At 42.2% G+C, this 26,225-nt stretch overlaps 2 protein-coding genes across 8 annotated transcripts in view; one reads left to right on the forward strand and one right to left on the reverse strand.

The window, feature by feature from the left end:
- Positions 1-20,975, forward strand: part of POGZ (pogo transposable element derived with ZNF domain) — a 57,242-nt gene extending 36,267 nt beyond the window's left edge. For 3 of the 6 annotated variants that reach the window (XM_046001241.1, XM_046001240.1, XM_046001246.1), the window contains 15 exons: positions 1,353-1,461; positions 2,713-3,003; positions 3,084-3,302; positions 5,620-5,729; positions 6,826-7,163; positions 7,501-7,655; positions 13,576-13,676; positions 14,204-14,350; positions 16,839-16,973; positions 17,087-17,259; positions 17,413-17,553; positions 17,993-18,049; positions 18,245-18,357; positions 18,572-18,596; positions 18,724-20,975. In XM_046001241.1, coding sequence (XP_045857197.1) covers positions 1,353-1,461; positions 2,713-3,003; positions 3,084-3,302; positions 5,620-5,729; positions 6,826-7,163; positions 7,501-7,655; positions 13,576-13,676; positions 14,204-14,350; positions 16,839-16,973; positions 17,087-17,259; positions 17,413-17,553; positions 17,993-18,049; positions 18,245-18,357; positions 18,572-18,596; positions 18,724-20,395 — 3,786 coding nt within the window. In that variant the 3' untranslated portion in view covers positions 20,396-20,975. The remainder of the gene's footprint in view (positions 1-1,352; positions 1,462-2,712; positions 3,004-3,083; positions 3,303-5,619; positions 5,730-6,825; positions 7,164-7,500; positions 7,656-13,575; positions 13,677-14,203; positions 14,351-16,838; positions 16,974-17,086; positions 17,260-17,412; positions 17,554-17,992; positions 18,050-18,244; positions 18,358-18,571; positions 18,597-18,723) is intronic. The other 3 variants (XM_046001242.1, XM_046001247.1, XM_046001245.1) reach the window with 2 other exon arrangements.
- Positions 20,976-21,129: 154 nt separating this feature from the next.
- Positions 21,130-25,946, reverse strand: PSMB4 (proteasome 20S subunit beta 4). Of its 2 annotated transcripts, none has more exons than XM_046001249.1 (7): positions 25,773-25,946; positions 25,339-25,545; positions 24,906-25,052; positions 24,649-24,730; positions 24,148-24,264; positions 23,853-23,941; positions 21,130-21,495 (listed from the first exon to the last, which is right to left on the reverse strand). In XM_046001249.1, the coding sequence occupies exons 1-7, from the start codon at positions 25,910-25,912 to the stop codon at positions 21,411-21,413; spliced, it is 867 nt and encodes a 288-aa protein (XP_045857205.1). In that variant the 5' UTR covers positions 25,913-25,946; the 3' UTR covers positions 21,130-21,410. The 2 variants fall into 2 exon arrangements, with proteins under 2 accessions (XP_045857205.1, XP_045857204.1); XM_046001248.1 differs by lacking the exon at positions 21,130-21,495 and adding an exon at positions 23,525-23,645.
- Between the last annotated feature and the right edge of the window lie 279 nt (positions 25,947-26,225).

Below are 26,225 nucleotides of genomic sequence, written 5' to 3' on the forward strand. Positions count from 1 at the left end.
AGTTCTGGTGCTGGGTAGAGAAAGAGCGAAAAATACTGAACCATTGGACGCCCCAAATTAGAACTCTAAGTCCTGTCTTTTGACCTGGCTTTCTCATTTGCTGTTCTTTAATTTGATACTGATTTTTAAAGAAAGCCAAGCGTAATGCTCCTGGTTAATTTCCTCTTCCTGTCCTTTAGAAGGCTGTTAAGTGATTTGATTGAGATCTGGGCAGTAATTAGTGGGAAAGCTTCAATTAGGAAGCCTTAACACTTGGTCCTTAACACTTCCTGCTCTTTGCTTGGGCTGTTTTTCCTAAAATGGGGTGAATTAGTTGACTCTTGAAATCTGTGTGTGAAATTGGTAAAGTGTAGGGAAATCTTTGGAAGAGAAGGAGGAAAATGACTTATTTGACATATAACATGAGTCGAAGTTGAAAGCCTAATGCTGAATGTGAAACATAAAGGCAAGTGTTTCTCTCTGCCTGTGGCTCCCTGAGTTAGAAACTCTTCTTAAAAGTTTGCCAGAGGTTTAAGGCCTTTGAAGTGGACTTTGGGAACAATTTCTTAACAGTTGTTTTGTGCTGGGCACCTGGGTGGCTCAGTGGGTTAAGCCTCTGCCTTCGGCTTGGGTTATGATCTCAGGGTCCTGGGACGGAGGCCCACATTGGGCTCTCTTCTCAGCGGGGAGCCTGCTTCCTCCTCCCCCTCTGCCTGTCTCTCTGCCTGCTTGTGATCTCTCTCTGTCAAATAAATAAAATCTTTAAAAAACAACAACAACAGGGGCGCCTGGGTGGCTCAGTGGTTTAAGCCGCTGCCTTCGGCTCAGGTCATGATCTCGGGGTCCTGGGATCGAGTCCCACATCAGGCTCTCTGCTCAGCAGGGAGCCTGCTTCCCTCTCACTCTCTCTGCCTGCCTCTCTGCCTACTTGTGATCTCTGTCTGTCAAGTAAATAAATAAAATCTTTTAAAAAAAACAACAACAACAACAACAACAACAAAAAACAATTGTTTTGTGTTGAATCACTCCAGTGAATATTCCTGGTGCCTTTTTTTTCCCCCCCCTTTCTTCTATGCCTTTATCTGTTTAGGGGCCAGTTTGTGGATGAGGTATTTTTTAAGCTGAGGTTCTTTTAAGAGGAAGTAGGTTTTCCTTTTTGCTCATATGTACTAAAGTTTATTCTTCAGTTTTGATACTTTGTCACTCAGAAGTTTGCCAAAATTCCTAGAGTTCTCCATCTCGGTCATTTAAAATTTATACCTCTAGAAAAGAACCACTAGGTAAGACTGAATTTTTTAAAATGTAGTCTTATTGCAATCTCTGCTAGTGTTAGCTGATCTCCATGTTAAAGCTCATTTTACTTTTTAATGCAGGGATTTCCTGTAAGAAATGTCCGGCCTGTACAAAATGCAATGAATCAGGTTGGGATTGTGCTGAACGTACAGCAAGGCCAAACGGTTAGACCAATAACACTAGTCCCAGGTAAGGAAAAATGTCTACCCATTCAAAATAAACTGGCATCCGGAAGAATTGTTTTTGTTTCAAAATATCCTCCTTGGTCATTTAAAAAGTGTGTTTAAGGAAAGTCTAAAAACAGATCATACTGATTTAAGCTCAATTTTTAAGCTCAATTTTTAAAAAACTTTCTAACCTTTGACCAGGATGGTGGTTTTATTTTTTCTTCTTAACTTTTTACCACCCTTCAAACAGGGTTTATATAGTCCTTTTTCTGCTTCTGGTGTTTTAGTCAGCTATTAAGTTTGTTATCCTGAAGGACTATTATTAATGAAAACTCCCAAATTGCACATTTCTTAATAAATCTACTAACTTACATGGTGGGATTATAAACTTTATTTTGCTTTAATTTTATAGCATAGATTTTGGATATATAACAAATGACTATCCTTTGATGATAAATTTGCCAATGACTAGTTAGTAGGTTTTTTTTTTTTTTAAGAAACTAAATTAAAATACTTTTTTAAAATCTTGTGATTTTTTTCTCCACATTTCTTTATTTAGTTTCTGTAAGTTTACTGCAATTCAGGCCAAAAAAATGTCGTAATTAATTGTTCTTTGGGTGCTTCCATAAGCTCGTCTTCCTGAGTTTTTGTTTTTGCTGTTCTAACAGCCCACACAGTGCTTTTGGCCTTAAGTCTAATGAATTTAACTTAGCTAGTTCTGATATTTCTTATATATTTGTCAATGGAATTGTTTACAGCTGAGCCAGGAGATTCACCTCTGGGATGCTAGTAGAATGGCATAGTCAGTTTTCTGTTTGAGTTCATATGAAAGACTGGAAGACTCCTTTAGTATCCTGAGAGAGAAAGATGGGTTTTTTTTTAGGACGCATCTGCCCTTTGGCCTTATATATACACACATTGCCTCCTATCTGTACTTATCCTTCCTCTTCCAGTATTGAGGTCCAGCTACTCCTGATTATATTCTTGGGATAAAAAAGGCAGTGTGGTAAGGTGTTCAGGAGGAGTTGATAGGAATCTTCTTTCTTCAGTTTAATAGGGCTGATTCCTTAGTATAGGATCTTTTATCACCTTGGATATGTATTATCTTTAGACATTAGAGTGTGTGCTACTCATGTTAACCTCTGATGGCCACCAAACGCTTTGGGGCAGTAATCTTTTCTTACTCCAGTATTTTCAGTAAAGACAGGTAGAATGTATGAGAGGTGAGCTTATTGACCAAGCTTTGGTACTTTTCTTTGTCTCTTTTTTGAAGCCCCAGGTACCCAGTTTGTTAAGCCAACAGTTGGAGTCCCACAAGTGTTCTCTCAGATGACCCCAGTGAGGCCAGGCTCCACAATGCCTGTGCGGCCCACCACCAACACCTTCACCACTGTCATCCCAGCTACTCTGACCATTCGAAGCACCGTCCCGCAGTCCCAGTCCCAGCAGACCAAGTCCACACCCAGCACCTCCACCACTCCCACTGCCACACAGCCGACCTCACTGGGGCAGCTAGCTGCTCAGCCTCCAGGCCAATCCAGCCAGACCCCCAATCCCAAGCTAGGTGAGCCCTGGGAAGTGGAGATGGCAGTGCTGGGTGGGGCAGGGGGTGGAGAACAGATGATTTTCACTTGGCCAACATAGCTCCCTCCTTCCCCTCTCCACCTGCAGTGAGCATTGCCAGCTTTGTCACTGTGAAGCGACCTGGGGTTACAGGTGAAAATAGCAATGAAGTAGCCAAACTGGTGAATACCCTTAACACCATCCCTTCCCTGGGCCAGAGTCCTGGGCCAGTGGTGGTATCCAACAACAGCTCTGCCCATGGCTCCCAGAGAACCAGCGGACCTGAATCTTCAATGAAAGGTACAGTACTCTGAAAGACGGAGTATCCAGTCATTCAGAAACATTAATAAAGTATTTGTTACTTTAGCACTTTATGCTTTGAAATAGAGACATAAAATGTAGTTGCCACAATCTGTTCTACAAAAAACTCTAGTGTAGGAAAGGGGATAGCCACTGTGAAAAGTGTAACTAAATCAGCTGTAAGGAGATAATTCTGTGTTTCTTGAGCTGTGGAGATGAGTGAAATGGACCAGTTGATCAGAGATGGGTGGGATAATAATAAAAAGAAGCTTCACAGAGGAGGTAGATTTCTGCACAAGGTTTTAAAGTTGGGATGTGCTAGAGAGGTTTTCAGGTATAGACAAGATACGAGCATAAGGATTTTCGATGGTCTAGAGCAGAGGTCGGCAAACTTTCTCTAGAGGACCAGATAGTATTTTAGGCTTTGTGCACTAAATATGGTCTCTGCCCTTGTGGTACAAAAGTAGCCACAGGCAGTACACAAATGAGCATGACTGTGTTCCACTAAAACTGTTTATGGTCTCTGAATTATATGTAATTTTTTTTAAGATTATATTTATTTATTTGACAGAGATCACAAGTAGGCAGAGAGGCGGGCAGAGAGAGAGGGGGAAGCAGGCTTCCCACCGAGCAGAGAGCCCGATGTGCGGCTCGATCCCAGGATCCTGAGATCACGACCTGAGTTGAAGGCAGAGGCTTAACCCACTGAGCCACCCAGGCACCCCTGAATTATATGTCATTTTCATGTGTCAGAATACCTTCTTTAGCTTTCATTTCAACCATTTAAAAATGTAAAAACATTTAACAAATGGTATCAGAAACATCAGGCATCCACATCCAGTGAAGTTGGACCTAAACACCATATGTAAAAATTAACTCTGCAAACCAAAGACCTAAACATAAGAGCTAAAACTGTAAGAGAAGAAAACAGGGGAAAGCTTCATGACGTTGGATTTGGCAATGATTTCTTGCGTATGACACCAAAAGAAAAATATAACAGTAGATATAGGAATAATAGATAAAACGAGACTATATCAAATTTCAAAGTTTAAAATTTGATATAGTCTCCCTGGTTAGTACTTGGATGGCAGACTATATCAAATTTTAAACTTTGAGGGTATCAAAGGACACTGTGAACATAGTGAAAAAGCAGCCCAGTGAATGGGAAAAAATACTTGCAAATCATATATCTGATAAAGGGTTAACATCTAGAATATATAAAGCATAACTCAACAATAAAAAAAAACAGCCCAATTAAAAACTGGGCAAAGGAGTTGAATAGACCTTTCTCCAAACAAGATAAATAACTGGCTGTTAAGCACATGAAAAGATGCTCACCATCATTAATGATTAGAGAATTGCAAATCAAAACCATGTTGAGATACCATTTCACACCCATCAGGATGGCTCTTAGCCAAAAAACAAAATAACAAGTGTTGGTGAGGATGTGTAGGTATTGGAACCCTTGTGCATTGCTGGTGAAAATGTAAATTAGTATGATGGTCTCTCAAAAAGTGAAGTATAAAATTATCATCTGACTCAGCAATTCTGCTTCTGGGTTATGACCCAAAAGAATTGAAAGCAGGTCCTCAGGCAGATACTTGTACACCCATGTTCATAGCAGCGTTATTCACCATAGCCAAAAAGTGGAGGCAGTCCAAGTGAGCATCAATTGATGAATAAATAAACAAAATATGGTATATGCATAAAGTAGCATATTGTTCAAGGAAAGAAATTCTTAAAAATGCTGTAACATTCATGAACTTTGAGGACATTCTGTTAAGTACTGAACTAAGTCGGTCGCAAGAGGACAAATACTGTGTGATTACACTTAATATGAGGTACCTAGAGGAGTCAGAATCAGAGATGGAAAGTAGATCGGGGGTTGCCAGGGACTAAGAGGAAGGAGGAATGGGGAATTGTTAAATGGATAGAGTTTCAGATTTACAAGATGCAGAGTCCTGCTTGTACAACAATGCGAATGTACTTAACTGTACCCTTGAAAATGGTTAAAAGGTAAGTTTTATATATGTCTTACCTCAATTAAAGAAAAAGTTGTATAACCACCAAACACCAAAAAAAGTAAAATCCATTCCTAACTCATGGGCCAAATAGAAATTTGGCTGGACTTTGTCTAGGAGCTGTGATTTGCTGACCCCTGGCCTAGAGTTAAGAGATTGGTCCTCATAGTGATCATTCATGCTTGCATATCAGCCTTAATATGCCCTTCAAGGGGTGTTTAACATTTCTCAAAGGGCCAGTAATCTGTTTCTAGTATCATCTTATTAATCTTATCAATGCTTCTTACTTCTTCCAGTGACCACTTCTTCCATCCCAGTGTTCGACCTCCAGGATGGTGGACGGAAAATATGTCCACGGTGTAATGCTCAATTCCGTGTTACTGAAGCTTTGAGAGGTCACATGTGTGTAAGTGATAGCAGTTTTGATGGGGATCAGGCTTCAGTGGCTACCACTGCATACCTCCTCTAGGATTAGGAGCATGTGAAGCAGGGACCCTGAAATGACTTAGAAGTTTCTTAAAGGGTTATGCTCCCTTCTGGCCTATTTTAGAAGAGTTTCATACTTTGGAATGTAGAAGGATATATTTAAAGACTCTCAAGTAGATTGGAACATATGCAACCTTAATTCCTTGGTTGTGGTTGATTTTGAAACTACACAGGAGCACAGGAGGATGGGTTTGTTAGATAATCAACTCAAACCAAGTTGACCTTGGTTTATTTTCTTCTTCCTTTTTTTTAAAGCTTGGTTGCTTTATTTATTTATTTTTTTTATTTGACAGAGAGAGAGCGCCAGAGAGCACAAGCAGGGAGAATGGCAGAGGAAGGAGAAGCAGGCTCCCCACTGAGCAGGGAGCCCTACATGGGTCTCCATCCCAGGACCCTAGGATCATGACCTGAGTGAAAGGCAGACACTTAACCAACTGAGCCACACAGACACCTGTATTTTTTCTTTTTTAAGATTTTACTTGAGGAATGGAGAGAGAGCATGAGCAGGGAGAAGGACAGGCAGACTCCCTGCTGAGTGGGGAGCCCAACGTAGGACTCAGTCCCAGGACCCGAAGATCATGACCTGAGCTGAAGTCAGATGCTTAACTGACTGAGCCACCTAGATACCCCTCAGTTTATATTCTGTTTATTGTCCTTGGATGAACCAGGAGTCATTAACCGGTTCTCATTTCTAGCCTTTTCATTTTTTTGGTATTAGTCCAGACACAAAGGTTGGAATTTCTTCTTGCTGGGGAATTCAGAGGCAAGTTACGCTAGTAAGTGGTTGGAGTATCCAAGGCAGGAAGGAGAAATACAAGATACTGGGTTAGGAGAGGAATATGGCTATAAATAAATATCCATTAGAAAAAGCCATAATCCTAGAAACACTATAGAAAACTGAAGGGTGAAACCTGGTGAGAATAACTGGAACCAAACCATTCCCAAGAGATGTTCATGAGGTTGGGGAGTTGACATATCCCAGCCCCCAGGATAACTACAGTGATTTTCCTTTATAGTACTGTTGCCCAGAAATGGTAGAATACCAGAAGAAAGGAAAGTCTGTGGATTCAGAACCCAGTGTCCCATCAGCTGCAAAGCCCCCATCCCCTGAGAAAACAGCTCCTATTGCTTCCACACCGTCTTCTACACCTATTCCTGCTCTGTCACCACCTACCAAAGTACCAGAGCCAAATGAGAATGTGGGTGATGCTGTCCAGACCAAACTCATCATGCTAGTAGATGACTTCTACTACGGACGGGATGGTGGCAAAGTGGCCCAACTCACAAATTTCCCTAAGGTTGCCACATCTTTCCGATGCCCACATTGTACCAAAAGGCTAAAAAACAACATTCGGTAAGTGTTGAAGAGCCTCAGAAGTTACCCTGGATGAGAAATTTGTTTAAGTCTTTTCTCTTTGGGCAGTAGTCCTGTTATTCAATCTAAGGATTATCATTAAATCAATAAGTGGTATTACAGAAGGAGGAGGTATTGTGGGAATAATAAGAGATAACTTCGGGTGGAGTAAGGGAAACCAGTACATCTTTCCACAGAACTCTTAGTTTCAAGAACCCTTTTCTGGGCTCAGAAAAGGACTGTCCCAAACAAGGCAGGGTGTGGTACATAATGTGTGTTCTGGGATTCCCAGGCTGCTGATTTTTTTGTTTTCTCTACTTCTTGTGCTCTGCTACAGATTCATGAACCATATGAAACACCATGTAGAACTTGATCAACAGAACGGTGAGGTAGATGGTCATACTATCTGCCAACACTGTTATCGCCAGTTTTCCACGCCCTTCCAGCTCCAGTGCCACTTGGAAAATGTTCATAGTCCTTATGAATCCACTAGTAAGTTTGGAAACTCTTAAACTGTAGGGGTATGCTTTGTTCTTCATTGAATGGCACTGGGAAGAGTCCATCATTCTGTATGAATATCAGTTTAGAGGAAGCCCTTTGCACATTTCTAATCAATTCCTTACTTCACTCACCCTTTATTCTTAGAACTTAGACTTCTCTTCAAGCCTGAATTGAATTCAGTGCTAGAATTGTTAGGGTCTTTGGTTCAGGACCACTGTAATGTGTTGTAATGTATACAATGTAATGCAGTGGGTGCCTTACCGAGATCATCTATATTTGGACCTCCACTTTAGTTAGTACCCTGGTAGGTTTTACATAAGACAAAAGATAGCATTATAAACATAAAATACCATTAAGACAGTGCTTTCAGTGAAATGTAAGATGAGGTGTGGAATGTCACCTTCACTGTACATCTAACAGATGAGGAAATACAGATGAACACAGACTCACAAAATTTAAGTCAATTATTTGAGAGCATACATCTCTAGTAAGGTGCCATTGTGAGGATTTGAGCACAGTCTTCCTGGACTATCTCCTGTGTCCTTCAGGGGATTTCTAGTTTTGTTGTACTAAGACAAAAATTACATAAAGAAAAATGAGAAAAAGACAGTATATTTTTTTATAAACCTGTGCATTGCATAATACCAATGATAGGTGAAATAGTTTACAGAAAAGGTCGTTGAGGCTAGATTTCCCAAAAAGTCATACTTAAACTTTTTAGGATCTTTATTTACTTATTTTTTTTTTTTAAGATTTTTATTTATTTATTTGACAGAGACACAGCAAGAGAGGGAACACAAGCAAGGGGAGTGGGAGAGGGAGAAGCAGACTTCCCGCTGAGCAGGGAGCCTGATGTGGGGCTCTATCCCAGGACCCTGAGATCACGACCTTAGCAGAAGGCAGATGCTTAATGACTGAGCCACCCAGGCGCCCCTAATTTTTAAGGTCTTTAAATACAAGAAAGATTTAGACAGATGAAAGTAATAAAACCTTTTAGGTGATGGGAAACTGTATGAGCAAACACATGAAGAAATATGCATGTCATCTGTATGCTTTTGCTGCAGATTAAGAACCTTAACTAAAAATGAGTTAAACAATAAGGATATCCATTATACTGTTTAACTGAGAGGACATGAGGTAGAGTAAACTTGTAGCCCAGAACTTGAGTGTTCTGCTGTAGTTCTCTTGTCTCTGGCTTGTAGCAGGGTGGCTATATTAATCTCAGGCATTACATTCAGGCACAAAATAGTGCGGACAAGGAATAGAGCGTATCTTCCCATGTCTTTCCAGAATCTGTTTCAGGAAAGCACTGCTTTCCTTTTGTAATTCCTTGGCTTTGGCAAGGGTAATGGGATTGTCATTCGTGGCTTAGGCTAGTGTTGGTCTATAGAAATATAATGTGAGCTACATACTCAATTTTAATTTTTTTAGTAGCCATTTTTAAAATTAAAAAAAAGTAATTTAAGTTTTTTTTACAACCTCTTTTTTTTTTAATAACTGTTTATTGTTTCTTTGTTTTGTTGTTAAGTAAGCTCTACACTCCACATGGGACTTGAACTTTACAATCCTGAGATCAAGAGTTGCATGCTTTACTGACTGAGCCAGCTAGGCACCTCTGAAATTAATTTAATAGTATAATTTATTTAATTCAGTGTATCCAAAATATCACTTCAGCATGTAATCAGGATTTAAAAATTAATGAGATGGTAGAACTTTGGACTGATAATTTGGGAATAGACTAGATATTGGAATCAACCACTATGCATTTAGTGGCAGAGTAGCCAACTTGGTCTTCCTATAGGGCCCCAAAGTCTTCACTGTCAGTGACGGAAAATCTGAATAACTCATCTACACTTCCTAGTGAATATATTTTATTTTTATACAGAATCTGGTGGGTAGGCTTTTGTTAATTCCATTTTTGTGTGGAAAGATAAGTTTTTCCTTATGGGGAAAGAAATTCCCAGTCAGAATCTCATCAATCCTTTTCGCTTTCCACTCTTGTTATGTCTGACTTTTAATTTTTGAGTATCATGTGATTTAAAATTTATATTGCTCAAAAAGCTGAGAAATTGTTAACCCAAAGAGGTAAATTACCTTTTTTATACTTCAGTATGTATCAGTTTTATTCTTGGATTCCTGTGTAAGTCCTCTTTCCCATACATATGGCAGATCCTGATAAAAGTAGCTTATTTTTTAATATTAGTATTTTTGGACCCATTGCTTTCTTTTTAATTTTGAAAAAATTTCCTTTTCTGAAGTGGTTTTTTTTTTAACCTTTTATTTTTAAGATTTTATTTATTTACTTGACAGACAGAGATCCCAAGCAGACAGAGAGGCAGGCAGAGCCGGGGGAGGGGGAGGCAGGTTCCCTGCTGAGCAGAGAGCCCGATGTGGGGCTTGATCCTGGGACCCTGAGACTGTGACCCAAGTGGAAGGCAAAAGCTTAAGCCACGAGCCACCCGGGCGCCCCTCTGAAGTGTTTTTGTTTTTGTTTTGTTTTTTGTTTTTTGTTTTTTTTGTTTTTTTTTTAAAGATTTTATTTATTTATTTGACAGATAGAGATCACAAGTAGGGAGAGAGGCAGGCAGACAGAGAGAGAGAGAGGAGGAAGCAGGCTCCCCGCCAAGCAGAGAGCCCGATGCGGGGCTCGATCCCAGGACCCCGGGATCATGACCTGAGCGAAAGGCAGAGGCTTTAACCCACTGAGCCACCCAGGCGCTCCTGTTTTTGTTTTGTTTTTAAGATTTAATTTTTTATTAGCGAGAGAGAGAGAGCGTGAGAGGAGAGAGGTCAGCAAGAGAAGCAGACTTCCTGCTGAGCAGGGAGCCCGATGTGGGACTCAATCCCTGGAACTCCAGAATCATGACCTGAGTTGAAGGCAGTTGCCCAACCAGCTGAGCCACCCAGGCGCCCCTGAAGTGTTTTTAAATGAAATTACATACATAATGACATTTCACCCCAAATACTTAAGTATGTATCTCTTAAGTATCTATCTCTAAGTATGTATACAGAGACCTTTCTCTGTATACAGCCACAATACCATTGTCAAAACCTAACAGAAGCAATCATAAATCCTTAATATCATCTATACCTCGTCCATTTTCGAATTTCCTGAATTGTCCCAAACATCAGTGGATCATTACACTTAAATTATCGTAACAGTATAATTTTAATAGCATTATGTTTTTCTTTACACTTATTTAAGGGCAGTAGACTGAAGAAGAGATAGAGCTGAGGGAAGGATGCTTCAGGCTTAACCATGGTCAAATGCTGAGGGAGAAATCTGTGTGGAAAATGACTGAACAAAGAGGGAACTAATTGCTTGATAAAGTCTTGGGATAATAGGAAATAATGAGGTTGGCTGAACCTTAGAAAGGTATAAGATATCTATCCTTTCTTTCTTTCTTTCTGTCTTTCTTTCTTTCTTTTTTAGATTTATTTATTTTAGAGAAAGAGTACGCGCATGCGAGCAGGAGAGGGCCATAGGGAGAGGGAGACAAACAGACTCCCCACTGAGCAGGGTGTCCCTGATGCAGAGCTCGATTCTAGGACCTGAGCTGAAATCAGGAGTTGGGTGCTTAACCAACTGAGCCAGTCAGGCACACCCCTGTCCTTTCTTTCATAATTTGGAAAGCAGAAAGCAGAAGCTATAGTAGTTCAGTCCTGTTTTCTCAAAGTAAGAGACTGTGTTAGATGTCAAGGACATGAGAGTCATGGTGCTGGGAGGGACTGTATTAGGATGGCCACTTTGCGAAATTAGTTAATTCTGTCTTCTGAATCTTTCCATATCAGCTCCGCTGTGGAACTAGAACAGTTGCGGATGCTTACTAGAGATGTCTTAAATCCCCTGATGACTTAGGTTTCTATCTCACTGGTTTTCTTGGTATGAGATAATATATATAAATGTTAGCATGGTATTTATGTGTTAGGAGCTTAAATTAGTGTTATTATTGATGTTGTATAACAGCTGTACCAAGAGAGCTGATATATTGGTTGTAGGAAGAGCTTTAAGGTTGAATGAAATTGCTCAAGGAGAACACAGAAAGGTTAAGACAGAAGGTTGGAAAGCACCAATATTTAAAGGTGTTCTAGAAAAAAAAAAGAAAAGCAATTAATGACAAATTGAATTAAGAGGCAAAGGGGGGAAAGGAGAAAATATTGTCTTTTTTTTTTTTTTTTTAAGATTTTCTTTATTTGAAGGAGAGAGTATGTGTGCACATAAGCAGGCAGAGCAGCAGGCAGAGGGAGAGGGAGAAGTGGGCTCCCTGCTCATGGGGTTCAATCCCAGGACCCCAGAATCATGACCTGAGCTGAAGGCAGATGCTTAACTGACTGAGCCACCCAAGTGCTCCCAAAATATTGTCATTTTTAATTGACACTAGTTACTGTTTCCCAAACATGCCATGCACTTCCGTATCTCCTTGCCTTTATACCTCTTCTCTTGGTTGCTCTGTCTGGCAAACCCCTGTTCTTTCAATGTTCAGCTTATGTAACTTATAGCTTCTCTTAATTCTTCTAGACAGAATTTTTTTATTTATTTGTGTCTTTGTAAGACCCAACAAATCTCTAGGCAGTGCTGCCTTTTTTTTTTTTTTTAAGCTTTTACTTATTTATTTGAAAGAGAGAGACACAGCAAGAGAGGGAACATAAGCAGGAGGAGTGGGAGAGGGAGAAGCAAGCCTCCCACTGAGCAGGGAACCTGGTGCAGGAATCCCAGGACCCTGGGATCTTGACCTGAGCTGAAAGCAGATGCTTAACGACTGAGCCACCCAGCCGCCCTCTAGGCATTGCTTCTAAATGGGTTGCCATACCCCTTTGAGATAAACACAAAACTTCTGAACCCTTTTCCCAGAAAGTAAACATTTTACTCTTCTGCAAATAATTTCAAGGGATACCGAGGTTCTCTAAGGCATTGTCCATGGACCCCAGATTAAGAATCCCTGGTTTTTGTTTGTTTACTTTAAAGAATTATTTCAGCTTCACTCTTTTGGGGAACAGGGGTTGGATATTTTCCAGAAAATGCTTAAAGCTTCAAATTTACAATTTCTACATTTGCAAAAACTTGAAAATAATTCCATTGACTGTAAGAAAATTATTTTGTCTCTTTATTTCAAAATATGTAGCAATTCAGATTACTACCAAAAATTCAGAATTGCAGCCTTATAAACTTGACAGAATGCCAGTTTCAGAGTTTAATCATCTCAACAACTCACAACAAAGCAAGAACTTCTGTTCATGATTGTCAGTCTTCTGAGGACAAATTCTTATACTTATTTAGTAGATGTTTGGTAAATGTTTGGAATTATTCATAGGAGACGATTATTGTCTGTCTTTGAGCTTAGGGATCAGATAGTGTAGAAATTTAAAATAACTCACTTGGCAATGGTATGTAAAGCATAGACACTGTATTTATTAGAGAGATGAGAGGTATTGGAAGCCACCTGATTAGTAGTAGGCAATCATGTGGGCTTCTACCAAGTTTTTGTCTCTGAGAATGGAAAAATGACGATACCTAGATACATTCTGAAATAATGGTGACAGAACATAGGGGTGTAGACTCAGAGATAGTGCCTGACTGTAGGAGGAGGTCGGGAAGTGAGAAGGGAAACAACCAGGAATCAGGAGGAGGTTGAATTAGAGTTGGTGGTAGAATATCCAATTAAAATGTCTTGTAGATAGTTCAGGACCTAGAATGGAGCTTTATGATAAGAAGGCTAAGCTAGAGGCAGAAGGTTGGTTGTAATCGGCAACACAGATGTTAAGACAGAACCATTTAAAAGAAAGAAGAGAGTTAATGATTTACCGACTATTGAAAGTGAAGATAGAGAAGTCAGAGAGAAGAAAGATTATGAGTTAGCAGGACTTTGGTCTTATTTTCAGGTGGATTTATTGATTATTTTTCTTCTTACAGCCAAGTGCAAGATCTGTGAGTGGGCGTTTGAGAGTGAGCCACTATTTCTCCAGCATATGAAGGATACTCATAAGCCTGGAGAGATGCCTTATGTCTGCCAGGTATTGCCTTTTTCTCTAGGGAGCTTTAGCCATTTTGCCATTTTGCTCTCAGGCTGAATACAAAGAATCCATAAATGAACATTGCTGCATACCTACTGCATACACTCAGTTTTAGGAACTCTGAGGCGATCCAGAAGAAATAATAAATCTAGGGTCTGTTTTCAGGATTTTCCATACTAGAGAAAAACATTAAAGGAACATGTGCATGTACCCAGCCAGGGAACCCAGTCAGAGAACAAACACATGTACTGCAGGAGTGTGTCTCTGGAAGTGGCCCCGTAGAGATGGACAAAGAAGACTTTACTCCTCTTAGTCACAAAACGTATTCTTAGACTTTCTTGTCCATCCCCTAATTTTTATCTTAATCCACAGCTGAATCTATCACAAACAGCCCTGCATTACAGAGTCAGAATAATAATTTGATTTCTGTACATTCAGGAAAACTTATTTTGACCTTTTTGTTGCTACCTCTTTTTTAAGGCCTCAGTTGTTCACTCTTAGCTTATTTTCCCTCTTATGTGACTCAGGTGTGTCAATATCGCTCCTCCCTCTACTCTGAGGTAGATGTCCATTTTCGGATGATCCATGAGGATACTCGGCATCTGCTCTGCCCTTATTGCCTGAAGGTCTTCAAAAATGGCAATGCATTCCAACAGCATTACATGAGGCACCAGGTACCAGGCACCAAGCAGTTCCCATATTCTCATTCTTAAAGTCTTATGGATGCTGGGGCCAGGGCTGAGCTAGGCAGATAATTTTGGTAGAGAAGATACTGTATATATGTTTGCAAAAATTTTCAAAATTGCAGTTATATGCCATGCACTGAGCTAGGTGCCAGGGATTTAGTGATATACAAGACCAGTAGTATAGTAGAGCATGGAGAATACTGTGTTGGGGAAGTACAAGATAAAGAAAAGTATATACCCATTTTGGGAGCCTGTTACAGCTTCCTTGGAAGAAGAGTATTTGAGACCTGAAGTATGAGGAAGGGTGAGCCAAGTGAAGTGGGATGAAAGAAGAGCATTCTCCAAGCACAGAGTGAGAGTATGGAGGTTCAAAGAATTAAAGGAAGTTCAGTGTGGTTTGAGTGTGGGGTACAAGGGGAAGGTTGGAAATTAGGAAACAGGTGATGGAGAATCCTGTAAGCCATGAAAAAGTTTCAACTTTATACGTCACTGGGGAGGCATTAAAGGGATTTTTTTAAGTCCTCGAGTGATATGTTCAAATTTGTTTTAAGTTATGATTATACTGGCTGCAATAGGAGAATAAATTGAAAGAGATCAAGACCAGAGTTAGGGGGACACACCAAAGGCTCTTTTGGTTTAGATGAAAGACAGTAGTGGCTTTTGGCTTTGAAATGAAGAAAGGATAGAGTTGAGAGGTAACTGAGAAGGTAAGTGGTATTTATGATTTAGAGATGGATTTGGTAAAGGTAGTGAGGAAGGAGTTAGGAATAGTGCCTAAAATTCTGACTCGGGAAAAATGGATGAATGGTAAGACTATGTATTGAGATAGAAACACGGTAGAAAGAAAGGTTGGCGGCAGAAGTGGGGATTACATGTTTGGGTATTCTGAGTTAGCAGTGTCTGTGGACAGCAACTATAGTTGTCTGTTAAACAGATTATCTAGGTCTGAAACCTGGGAGAAAAGTCTGGGTTGTGGAAAACATACTTAGGAATCATAATTATATAAATCAAGTGATTTTAAACGTAGAAGTTGCCATGTTCCTTCACCCCCAATTAAGAATAAGATGAAGGCTTAGAACCTCTGAAGACTCTGTCTACAAATACAGTACCATAGTCCTAGGAGGAAAACCAGAAGAGACTTGATGTCAAGGAAGCTGAAGGGAGGAAAGTGTTTTGAAGTCAAGGGTGGGATCTGAATGTTGCAGCACCATAGGTGTCAAGCCATAGTCACCAAGATGACAAGCACCATAGAAATTTAGAGGCCAGCCTTTAATTCAGCAACATTGATAGGAGCCACGTGGTTGGTTAGGAGAGACTGGTCAGATTTCAGCAGGATGAATGAAGAAGAGGTGAGGAAATGGAGACAACTTATTTTTTAAAAGTTTCAGAAGGGGAAGATTGAGGGTTGGCACATCCAGGGAAAGAGGTAGCAGAAGAGAATTTGTTGTTGCCTTTTTGTTTTGTTTTTAAGATGGAATAAATAGGGCCTTGTTTTAAATGCTGCAACAAAGGAGCCACTAGGAGAGTGAAGGTACATAGAGAAGGCACAAAATGGAGAACCACATGGTTGCACCTGTGCTGAACACTTGCCTGGGTCTGCACACACGTGCCTGCACTCTCACATGTGAGCTCCGTCTTGGGCTCACATACTTATTTGCATATGGGTGACTGCCTGTAATCCTCCACATGTGTACTGCAAAGAGCAGTGTGGAAATTGTCCCTTTGTACTCAGGTAATGGAGCCTTGTTATCCTGGGAAGAAAACCATAGACTTGAGTCCTGTTTCTGAAGGACTTCAATACTAGGCAGTCTGAATTCTCAAACTGGTCTCACAGGAACAGGTGCATGTATATATATTGAAGTGTTAAGAGGAAAGATAGCAAGGGATAGAAAGGTATAGAAGAATACTATCATTCATGTTAAGGAAGAAAAAGGGCAAACGGAGGTCATGATTGGAGATGTGTGTGTGTTATGTGGCTATGTGCATAGACTGTCTGAAAGAATACGCAGGAAACTGGTAGCAAATTGTTTCTGTGCAAAGAGGTGGAGGGTTGGAATTGAAGGCAAACTTAAAATGTGAAGGCGTATGGAATAAAAAGTGATGATTTTTTTTTCCATCATGTACATTTTACTGTGTTTAAAAAAAGAAAGAAGAATGTCCAGAACTAGGTAGCACTGTCTGCATTATAAAGACAAAGTAGGGGCAAGTAAAGCTTAAGCCACTAATCCGCATTGTTAAACCGAGTTAGGAAGAGATGGTTGGAAGACCTAGGTCATCCTGGCTGTGAGTCTGCCTTTCTTTGGGACCATGGGAGGTGATGATTCTCAATGGTAGGCTTGGTGTTGTGTATTTCTTCCTCTTTCAGTTATCCACAGAAAGGGGGAAGGAATGATTGTTAGCATGAATCTGCCTTCTCATCAGGGAAGAAAATTTATTGGGAATCTTTAAGGGATTTTCTTTCTTTTTCCCCCTTCAGAAGAGGAATGTTTATCACTGCAACAAATGCCGGCTGCAGTTTCTCTTTGCCAAGGACAAAATTGAACACAAGCTTCAGCACCATAAAACTTTCCGTAAACCCAAGCAGCTGGAAGGTTTGAAACCAGGCACAAAGGTAAAAGGCTTGTCACTGTATCTTTTATAGATCCAAGAGGAGGGGAATAGAGATTATCAGTATTCAAGGTTTAGCATGGCTGGTGTCTAATTTTTCCTTCCCTTTGCTCGCAGGTGACAATCCGGGCTTCCCGAGGGCAGCCGCGCACTGTTCCTGTTTCCTCCAATGATGCACCTCCCAGCACCTTGCAGGAGGCAACACCCCTGACCTCCTCAACGGACCCTCTGCCTGTCTTCCTTTATCCCCCTGTCCGGCGCAACGTCCAGAAGAGAGCTGTTAGGAAAATGTCAGTGCCTTCTGGAGGCTGGGGGCCGGGTGGGCACAACTGTTCCTATAGCCAGTGTAATCTACTAGCCTTTTTAGCAGGATCTGTTGTCTGAAGCCCCCACAATTTGAGGACTTCTGGGGCGATAATGGGAATTTTCCTTTTTCTCAACAGGAGTGTTATGGGTCGGCAGACGTGCCTGGAGTGCAGCTTTGAGATTCCGGATTTCCCTAATCATTTCCCTACTTACGTTCACTGCTCTCTGTGTCGCTATAGCACCTGCTGCTCTCGAGCCTATGCCAACCACATGATCAAGTAAGTCTGGGTTAAACCAGTGATCTTATCTCCAGAGTCTCCAGAACTCATTTCATTCCCTCCTTCAGCTCTTAGAGCTGTCTGTCCATCTCTCCTAGCAGGGTGAGAGTCAGATCCATGTTCATTTGACTTTGATGGTCTGTGCTGATTTTGTAGGATTTTGCTACTCAGAGTATGGCCCAAACACCAGCAGCAATAGATAGGAACTTGTTGGAAATTCAGCCCCTCCTCCCCAACCCCAGGCTATTGAGTCAGAATGTGTGTTTTAATAGCTCTTCTGGTGATTCATATGCATATTAATAGGGAATATTAATATGGTAGGAGAACTGGCTTAGGTTGAGGCGAGGATGGATTAAAGTGGCATTGTCAGAGACTGGTGATCTTTTGTTTAATGATCAGAACCCCCTAACTCATGCTGTTTTTTCTGTGTCTTTCTCAGCAATCATGTTCCACGCAAGAGCCCCAAGTATTTGGCTTTGTTTAAAAATTCTGTGAGGTAAGGAAAAGCTTAGTGATGGTCTCTTAATTTTTCACATTCTTACATTAAATCCTTTTAATTAACTTGGGGGAGGTATGTGAATTAATTTGAGAAAGAGGAGAAAGGATATTCTCTTTTCTTTATTAGGCCTCAGATTTTATCCCTAGTGTCATTGATATATTTGTTTTATATACTCTTGATTCTTTTTCTTAGTGGAATCAAGCTGGCTTGCACTTCATGTACCTTTGTTACCTCTGTGGGAGATGCCATGGCCAAGCATTTGGTATTCAACCCCTCTCACAGATCCAGCAGCATCCTGCCACGGGGTAAGTAGTAGAGATGGGAGTTAGTGGGACAACAGAAAAAGAAAATAAGGCTATAAGTTCTACCATATGAGTCAGGAGCCTCTCTACCTAGGCTAGCTCATCTAGTGTTCAGATAGACATCACCAAATTGGAAGCATTCCAGCCTGACATTTATATAAGACTGGAGGGCTTGTTTCTTCTCTGAGTTAACATTTTATTGTCTCATTTTCTATAGGACTCACTTGGATGTCTCACTCAAGGTAACAGAAACTCACCTCGTGGTTTAATTTCTATTTTCAGTGTGTTTCATCTTTTTTTATTATTATCATTGCTACTATTAGTATTTCATTTTCCTAGTTTAACCGAGCTTTCTTTTCAACCCTTTAGACATGGCCACACTCGTGACCGAGTGCATGACCGGAGCTTGAAGAATTTATATACTCCTCCTACCTTCCCCTCTATTAAAACTGCCACTGTGAAATCTGCGGGGGCCACCCCAGCTGAGCCTGAAGAGCTTGCGACTCCTATGGCCCAAGCACTCCCATCACCAGCCTCAACCGCAACCCCACCACCAACTCCAACTCACCCCCAACCTTTAGCACTTCCGCCCTTGGCCGCAGAGGGGGCTGAATGTCTGAATGTTGATGACCAGGATGAAGGGAGCCCAGTCATGCAAGAGCCTGAGCAGGCAATAGGGGGCGGTAGTGGCGGTGGTGTTGGCAAGAAGGAGCAGCTGTCTGTGAAGAAGCTTCGAGTGGTACTGTTTGCCCTGTGCTGCAATACGGAACAGGCCGCTGAACACTTCCGAAATCCCCAGCGACGGATCCGGCGTTGGCTTCGGCGCTTCCAGGCCTCCCAGGGGGAGAATCTGGAGGGCAAATATCTGAGCTTAGAGGCAGAAGAGAAGCTGGCTGAGTGGGTGCTAACCCAGCGAGAGCAACAGCTACCTGTGAATGAGGAGACCTTGTTCCAGAAGGCCACCAAAATAGGACGTTCTTTGGAGGGGGGGTTTAAGATCTCTTACGAGTGGGCTGTGCGTTTCATGCTCCGGCACCACCTGACTCCCCATGCCCGGCGCGCCGTGGCCCACACCCTACCTAAGGATGTGGCGGAGAATGCAGGACTCTTCATTGAATTCGTACAGCGACAGATTCACAACCAGGACTTACCCTTGTCCATGATTGTGGCGATTGATGAGATCTCCTTGTTTCTAGATACTGAGGTGCTGAGCAGCGATGACCGAAAGGAGAATGCCCTGCAGACAGTGGGCACAGGGGAACCGTGGTGTGATGTGGTGCTGGCCATTCTGGCAGATGGCACTGTCCTCCCCACCCTGGTTTTCTACCGAGGACAAATGGATCAGCCTGCTAATGTGCCAGACTCTATCTTGCTAGAGGCGAAGGAGAGTGGCTACAGTGATGATGAGATCATGGAGCTGTGGTCCGCCCGAGTGTGGCAGAAGCACACCGCGTGCCAGCGCAGCAAAGGCATGCTTGTGATGGACTGTCATCGCACTCACTTGTCAGAAGAGGTGCTGGCTATGCTTAGTGCCTCTAGCACCTTGCCTGCAGTGGTCCCCGCGGGCTGTAGCTCCAAAATCCAGCCATTAGATGTATGCATCAAACGAACTGTCAAGAACTTCCTACACAAAAAGTGGAAGGAGCAGGCTCGGGAAATGGCAGATACCGCGTGTGATTCTGACGTCCTGCTTCAGCTGGTGCTGGTCTGGCTGGCTGAGGTGCTGGGTGTCATTGGGGACTGTCCAGAGCTCGTGCAACGGTCCTTCCTTGTGGCTAGTGTTCTGCCTGGCCCTGATGGCAACATTAACTCACCCACGAGAAATGCTGACATGCAGGAGGAGCTCATTGCCTCCCTCGAGGAGCAGCTGAAGCTGAGTGGGGAACAGTCTGAGGAGCCCTCAGCTTCCACTCCCCGACCCAGGTCATCTCCTGAAGAGACAATTGAGCCTGAAAGCCTTCACCAGCTCTTTGAGGGTGAAAGCGAGACCGAGTCCTTTTATGGCTTTGAAGAAGCTGACCTAGATCTGATGGAGATTTGAGTGTTGGCATCACGAGCTGGTGTGGAGTGGGGGTGGGAAAGTGTGAAGTGGGGGTAGAGGGACTTAGGGAAAGGGGGATATGCCAGGTCGGGTATTTGGTTTATATTTTTTAATTTTATGCCACCACTCCCCCCCAATGTTGACTCTGTTTCCCTGTGGATTTGTGGATTATTAGGAATACCAGTAGTGATCCCGTCTGAGCCAAGGAGCTGGCCCATTGGTCATTCACTTCTGCTGAAAACAGGTTTTTGTGACTTTTTTTTTTTTTTTTTAATTTAAATCACTGTGTTTGGTATTTTTCTGACAAAATCAAGAAAAAGAAAAAAAAATTCGTGAACGAATGTTTAATTTTTGTTTCCCCTTTTACCTCAACTGTATCATAGTACATCTGGTTTTTTTTGTTTGTTTTACTGTGTGGCAGTGTCTTTGGGCATGATGCTATCCAACCATTGTCAATGTGAGAACATTTCTGAAGATGGGAAAGACAAAAATATGTAGCTCACAAACTGGTTTATTATATATATGGATAAAAAAAACTTTTTTCATTGTGGTCTTAACACTTTTATATAAAAATGAAAATGGAAAAAAAAAAATCCCACCGAACTCTCTCTTCCTTCTCCTTTGTTTCCTTCCCTCTCCAGAGATGTTGGTTTCTACAGCAACTCTGAGATATAAAATTGTGGCTTTAAAAATGCATGAAACCACCTCTCATCCAGAATGACGAATTAGATTTGTTTTTCCTCACCACCCTCCCTCCAACAAAAAACATGACAAAACCAATATTCTTTGCACTTGGGATCCTTAGCCCCTTTTCCCATGCTCACACCATCACTCTGGACAAAGGATCACACATGTGTCATTAGCAAGCAAGAGGTACTGAGGTGATTACAGTGTTAGGGTGGAAGCCATTCCCAGTGTATGGGTCTTCATCATGTTAAGTGGACAGTATGCCTGTTCAAGAGATCACATGTCCTACAGCCAGGAGCTAATTGGGCAAGAAGTTAAGTGTTGAACTTTAAAAACAAGATAGACCACTTGTTGAAATCCTGCTTACCCTGTGGCTTTCCTTATTTCTTTTAATGCTTAGAGAAGATTGTGACCTGAAGAAGAAACACACAGGGGTGTGCACAGAGAAAAAGACATGAATCTTTATTTTTCACTGCCAGCTTCAAGGAAAGAAAATTTTTCTACAATTTGCATGAGGGATTTTTTTTTAAACTATGTACTCATGGTTATAAACTGAAATGTACTGTATCATACAGAGAAAAGGAACAAAAACCCAAGTCCACCTTTCCCACAGCTACACCTTCTGTCCATCCCAAGGCTTTCAGCAACATGTCCCTCCTGGGAGTCAAGGAGGCAGCCTGCATAGGCTTGTAAATGGTTCATCTTTAAAATGTACATAAATGGAACATTTAATAAAATGAGGGGAGATGGATTTATAAACAATGTGGTTTTTTTCTAGGTAACCCTATTTTAGTAGGCTTTTCACAGACTGGGACATGCTCAAGATGTGATGGGCCTGGTGGTACGGGTGTGACATTTGTTACCACCTGTTTCTCCTCACCTCCATTTTTTTGGTTTTTTAACCCCCAGCACACTATAATATAGTGAACTGGAGTGATCCTGCCCATAAACAGCTTGGCCAACTTCATGAACCCATGGCATCTGAAAAGTGAACTGAGGATCCATCTTCTCTTGGGCTTCTCTTCCCCAGCTTTTTGCCTGATGCCATTTTGACAGTATGGACTTTGAAGTCAACCCTTGGCCTTTGAGAAAGTTCAAGAACTATGGTCAACTATCTACAATGACCTAATCCTCCTCTTTGGTAGTCTCCACAGCAGCCCCAGCCTCAGCAGAGCTGGGTTCCTGGCCTCTGCATACTGTATGACTTTCTTGATGGGTAATTTTTTAAGACCATAACACCAATGGTGGATCAGCTGGGTTTTGGCCAGGAAGTTATCTTTGTGGATTCCGCCCGCATGGCTTAGTAGTAGAAGGAAGTTTTTTTGTTTTGTTTTGTTTTTTTATAATTCAGTTTAATCAATAAACAAGTATTTATTGACTACTTTCTGTGTTGAGACTGAGTATGTGGAAGACTGAAATAGAAAACTCATCGTTTCCTTTTACTTTTCCATTTACTAGTTTGTTGTACGTAACATGGATGATAAAATGGAGGGATATTTTGATCTGCTCTCTCACCTCACTGAACTTCTGCAGTAGTTTGTTTGCTGCCTATACTAGTTTCTCAAAACAGTTCAGAGAGGATATGCATCAGATTCATCTAGAGTGTTCATTTTTTAAATTTAGGTTTAACACCATTTGGGGATAATTTGGCTAACACCCCAAAGGATTTGACTCACAGCTAAACTTAGGACTTTAAATGAACACATAATTTTAAGAGATTTTATGGTACTAGATTTGAACAATAAACATTTAAGTTAAATGTTCAAGATATTTAGTATTCCGTCTATTAAGGGTGAAGAGGGTGGCATGGGTGAGAGATTGAAGCTGACAGGTCCTGCTTAGGAATCACCTTACCCACAGCAGCTTTATTAGATGCTACATTTCTATCTCTGAAATGGTGTTTTAACTAAAACCACATTTGCAGCCAACATTAAACCAGAAAATCTTTAAGAATCTAGCACATGGATGGATATGTTGAAGAAAAATGTTAAGCACTTTGTTATCCCACGAAGATTAAGCCTGGGCTCTATACAAAACTTTTCTAGTACAGGCCCAAATGAAGACAGTGGTGGATCTCCTGTACTGTCATGCAGAAAATCCTGTATTTGCTATAAGAACCAAGAGCCAAGGGGCGCCTGGGTGGCTCAGTGGGTTAAAGCCTCTGCCTTCGGCTCAGGTCATGATCCCAGGGTCCTGGGATCGAGCCCCACATCGGGCTCTCTGCTCAGCATGGAGCCTGCTTCCCTTCCTCTCTCTCTGCCTGCCTCTCTGCCTACTTGTGACCTCTCTGTGTCAAATAAATAAATAAAATCTTTAAAAAAAAAAAAAAAAAAAAAAGAACCAAGAGCCAAGGGTTCTCTGAGCAGGGAGGAAGATGGCATGTGGCAGTACTTCATACCTTCACTCCAGGTGTGACGTAGTCAGACAGTAAAACCACTCAGCAAGCGTTTCAAAGGATTTATTTTACAATAGAAAAGTGTATCTTTGAACCAGACAAGTTCAAAGTTAGAAGAAGAGTACAGCTGCAATTCTGGATAATGCATCTGTATTTCATTCAAAACCACTAAAAAGGAAGAGAGCATAATAAAATTGTGAAGCCATCGGGGAGGAATTAATTCCTATAAGCAATTCTACCCTCCTACCAAAATCCTCTCCACCCAAAGAATTCTTTTGGTTGAGAGCTCCAGAAAAACCCAGCTTAGTGCCAGCCAAGGGGCCTCCCAACTGTTCTACCACTTATTTTTAATTCTGTAATTTTAATTTCAATCACCTGATCATGTGAGCAATTTCCCAGTTAGTCTCTGCAGACAGTGGTCCCTCAATTTCAACACCTTTTTCGGTGACAGTGGCAATTTGAAACTGAAAGAAAGCAGAGCTCCCAATGAAAATGCCCCCCCCACCCCCATGAAGAAGTCCCTGAGGGCTGCTCAAAGATCAAGTAGGGGATCTTCCCCTAATCAGAAATTTGGCAATCAGTTCTTCACAAGCAAAGACCCAGATATTGCAACTATCAAGAGCCCACCAGTTAGAGTCCCCTCATCTTTATTACTCATATCCCTCCTCACCCGGTTATAAGAACGGGCATCTCGATAATACAGCACTCGCATGCAGCGTTCCACTAGCTCTCGGGCCTCACTCTGGCTCAGGACTGGCTGCTTTTCCAGAACTTCTCGCAGCAGAGGCTAGGGAAATGGGAAAAACACAGGAGATACCAGGGGCTGAATACCTGTCGGTTCCAAATCCACAGCATAAATGATTTTTAAAAAAGGAAAAAAAAGGACAGTCCACCTACTGTGTCACCAGAATGAATTCTGCTTACCTGTGCTAACACCAACTTAAAGGGTAAATTCTAGGGCATCCCTCTTTGCACAAGTCTACTAAATATCTGACATACCATTTTGTCTCTGGAATATAAGTGCCAACACATACAGCCTCCAAACTACAAAGAAAGCCATCTGCCCAGCGGCAGGGATCCTAGCCTAGTCCTCATGTTAGAATTTCAAGGGAAGAACAAGCAGACAACTAGTCCCCAGTGCCTTATCATCCCTCCCCTCTCACACACCTACCTGAGCCAAGTATGCACCATAACCAGTGGCCAGTGAAGGGGCTTCATAAGCTACACCAAGCATGTCCACATAGCCGAGGAAGCTAACAGGACACAAGAGGTCAAAGAATTCATTTCATCTTAGGTTTTCTTAGGTATCTTAGCTGAAAGATGGGCCATGGGGTCTGAGAAGTGGCATTCACTCAGAAGGAAGAGATACAATACTACACGGACACTAGAGGTTGGGTGGTCAGGGAAATTAAATTATTTCAAGTCAACCTCTCTCCATCAGCATAGCCTCCAATGACCATGGTGTTCCACAGAGGGTTCATCTTGGAGCGGCGGCTGTACAAGGCCCTGGTCAGCCATGAATGAATAGCTCTAGGACTATAGCTGTGTCCATCTCCCAACAGCTCCTCATCAATCCTTAAAAGGAATTGGTTATGAGAAAAGGGAAAGAATGGAAGTCAGGAATTCCATCCACCTCCCTCCGCACCAAAAGAAGTTACAACAATTTCCCCATTTTACACCCCCTAATGCCGAAAACTATGTATTGCAAACTCTCTTCTTCCACCCCCAACAATTTTCCTGTCCTCTGCTGCAGCCTCAAACTCCTCCACCCTAGTTCTAAGGGGATTTAAAAAAAAAAAAAAAAAAAAAGTGAATTCGTCTCCCCATCTGGGATCTATTCCCTATTCTCCAGATAACTTACACCATCTGGCCGAGAACTTGCTTCAAATACTGGAAATCTGCATAGTCTCCGGAAGCACCCAGCATGGTGCTGTCGTTGACTCGCATAATGCGAGAGATGTTGCGGAAACGAGCCAAGGAGCCGTAGGAGCCCAGCATGTCTGCGGCAATCACCACTCCACCATCAAACTTAACGCCCAAAACCGAGGTCCCGGTAACCATGGGGTTCCTAGACAGAGAGAGGGAGTTCTGGCAAGGGTAGAGGCACGAGGTAGAGGGAAGAGCCTCAGCTCCCTCCCACGCAGTGAGTTCTGCTTCTGATTTTTTATGTGTCCTTTCATTCTCCGGGACTCTCGGCCCCGGGGTCCCCGCCACGCCTTCCCCGGTTTCCTCAGAACCGGCCGACCAGGCCTCACCGTCCCGCCCCCTGCACAGGCTAAGACGCCGAACACTTACTGCGTGCGCGTAATTGGACCCCCGTAGGGCGAGGACGCCGGCTCCATGGAGGCACCAGGAGTAGGCGGGATGTGGTAAAACTGCCCTGGGGCTGGACCCCCGGCCCAAAGTCTGGACCGCGACTCCAAAATCGCTTCCATCTTAGTCACGGTGGCAGAAAAAATGATAGCGCCTGCGCCAACGGAAGCGGAAGTGACCCTTCGGTGGCCACACCTTCTTCCTGCCAGCGGCTTCCAGCAGCTATGTTGTTGAAGTCACATCTGTCCGTAAGCATCCTACTGGTTGGTGGCAAAGACCCAGAGAGCTGGAATTGTCTGACGTCCCAGCGCTTCGCCACATCGCAGTAGAGTCTGGATTACATCAGAGTGTTCTGACGCACAAATTCGAGGAAGGGGAGGTTGGTTGGGAGGTAGGTATGGGGAGCTACTTCAAGACACTTGAGAGGGCAGAAAT

The sequence above is a fragment of the Meles meles genome, chromosome 1 (genome assembly GCF_922984935.1).
Source record: "Meles meles chromosome 1, mMelMel3.1 paternal haplotype, whole genome shotgun sequence".
In the NCBI taxonomy this organism is placed as follows: Eukaryota; Metazoa; Chordata; class Mammalia; order Carnivora; family Mustelidae; genus Meles; species Meles meles.